The 1,560-nt window shown below is 31.8% G+C and overlaps 1 protein-coding gene across 1 annotated transcript; it reads left to right on the forward strand.

Annotated features, from left to right (window-relative positions):
* Window positions 1–433: 433 nt before the first annotated feature.
* LOC107722842 (spectrin beta chain, non-erythrocytic 1-like) lies at window positions 434–1,074 on the forward strand (the record flags this gene model as incomplete). Its single annotated transcript, XM_016531335.1, has 4 exons — window positions 434–528; window positions 605–685; window positions 763–878; window positions 956–1,074. Coding segments are annotated over 4 exons (411 nt in total), but the record flags the coding sequence as incomplete, so codon positions are not given.
* Window positions 1,075–1,560: the final 486 nt, after the last annotated feature.

Genomic DNA, 1,560 nt, shown 5'->3' on the forward strand with positions numbered 1-1,560 from the left:
AAAAAAAAAAATAAAAATTTATATTTATATATGTGTTTATTTATTTAAATAAATACTTTTTTATAATTAATTTTAATCAAAATTGTTTATTTATTTTAACAATTTTTATCCATTTATTATTTTTTTACATGAAAAATATTTAGCTTCTATTACCTTTCCCTACTCACTCTAGTACTGTACTGATAGATGTATTATTTATATTTATATATTTATTCAACCCAAATTTTACTATTAATGTGATTTAATTTTTAAACTTATTTTAACAATTTTTTAAATCTTTTTTTTCTGTTGTTGTTATTGTTGTTGCTTGAAAACCCCTGCCCTAATAGCATCACGTAACATCACATAACATCACATTTTCATGACGTTACGGCCAAAGAAATGCACAAATAATGCACAAAAAATCCATTATGTTGTGTTATCGTGTGTGTAACAGATTCAAGACATCAGCGTTGAGACAGAAGACAATAAAGAGAAACGCTCAGCCAAGGACGCGCTGCTTCTGTGGTGCCAGATGAAGACCGCAGGGTGGGTAGATGTCCAGAATAAAGACACACACGTGCTCGAGTCCTTGATGTCTGACAGCTCTTTCTGTGTTACACAGCTATCCCAACGTCAACATCCACAACTTCACCACCAGCTGGCGTGATGGAATGGCTTTCAACGCCCTCATTCACAAACACAGGTACTGATTTCAGTCTACCTGCATCAATGCATTTCTTTCTCGCAAACTTAATATGCTTCATTCTCAATGCATTCCAGGCCAGACCTGATTGATTTCGACAAACTGAAGAAGTCCAACGCTCACCACAACCTGCAGAACGCCTTCAACCTGGCGGAGCAGCACCTGGGTCTCACCAAACTCCTGGACCCAGAAGGTAAGAGCCCACCGTGCTTCTACATCTCCGGACCTCATCATGAAATAATACACAATAACACGCTGTCTTTTTCGCAGATATCAGCGTAGACCATCCCGATGAGAAGTCTGTCATCACTTATGTCGTCACATACTACCATTATTTCTCCAAGATGAAGGCGCTGAAGGTGGAGGGCAAACGTATCGGAAAGGTCTGAGTCTTCAAAACACCTGGGCTACTAGAATGTTCTCTGTTTTCTATGAAAGAAAGATTATTTCACTCTTATGTGTGCTATTTATTTATCTGTTTTGTAAGAAATGTAAGTTTAAATGCAAGTTCAAATATTGCTATTAAAATAAAATAAATCATTATTACATTTTTTAACATTTTTTATAAAATTTTTATTTATTTTCATTTGGAAAATATTTAGTTTCTATTTCTATATACATTCTCTATTACAACACTTTTTTTCTACTCACTATAGTACTGTACTGTTAGATGAATTATTTATTTATATTTATGTATTTATTTCAATATTTTCATTATTATTATTATTAATTTTAATATGTATATAATATTAAAATTTTTAATTTAATATTCAATATTTATTTGAAATGTAACTCTTATTAATGGTGTCATCTTAATATTTACATAATTTCAATTGGTCTTCTGTCTTACATCTGTTTATTGACTTGTAATTTCA

This window comes from Sinocyclocheilus rhinocerous, unplaced genomic scaffold (assembly GCF_001515625.1).
Source record: "Sinocyclocheilus rhinocerous isolate Xijiao unplaced genomic scaffold, SAMN03320098_v1.1 scaffold2379, whole genome shotgun sequence".
Lineage (NCBI taxonomy): Eukaryota > Metazoa > Chordata > Actinopteri > Cypriniformes > Cyprinidae > Sinocyclocheilus > Sinocyclocheilus rhinocerous.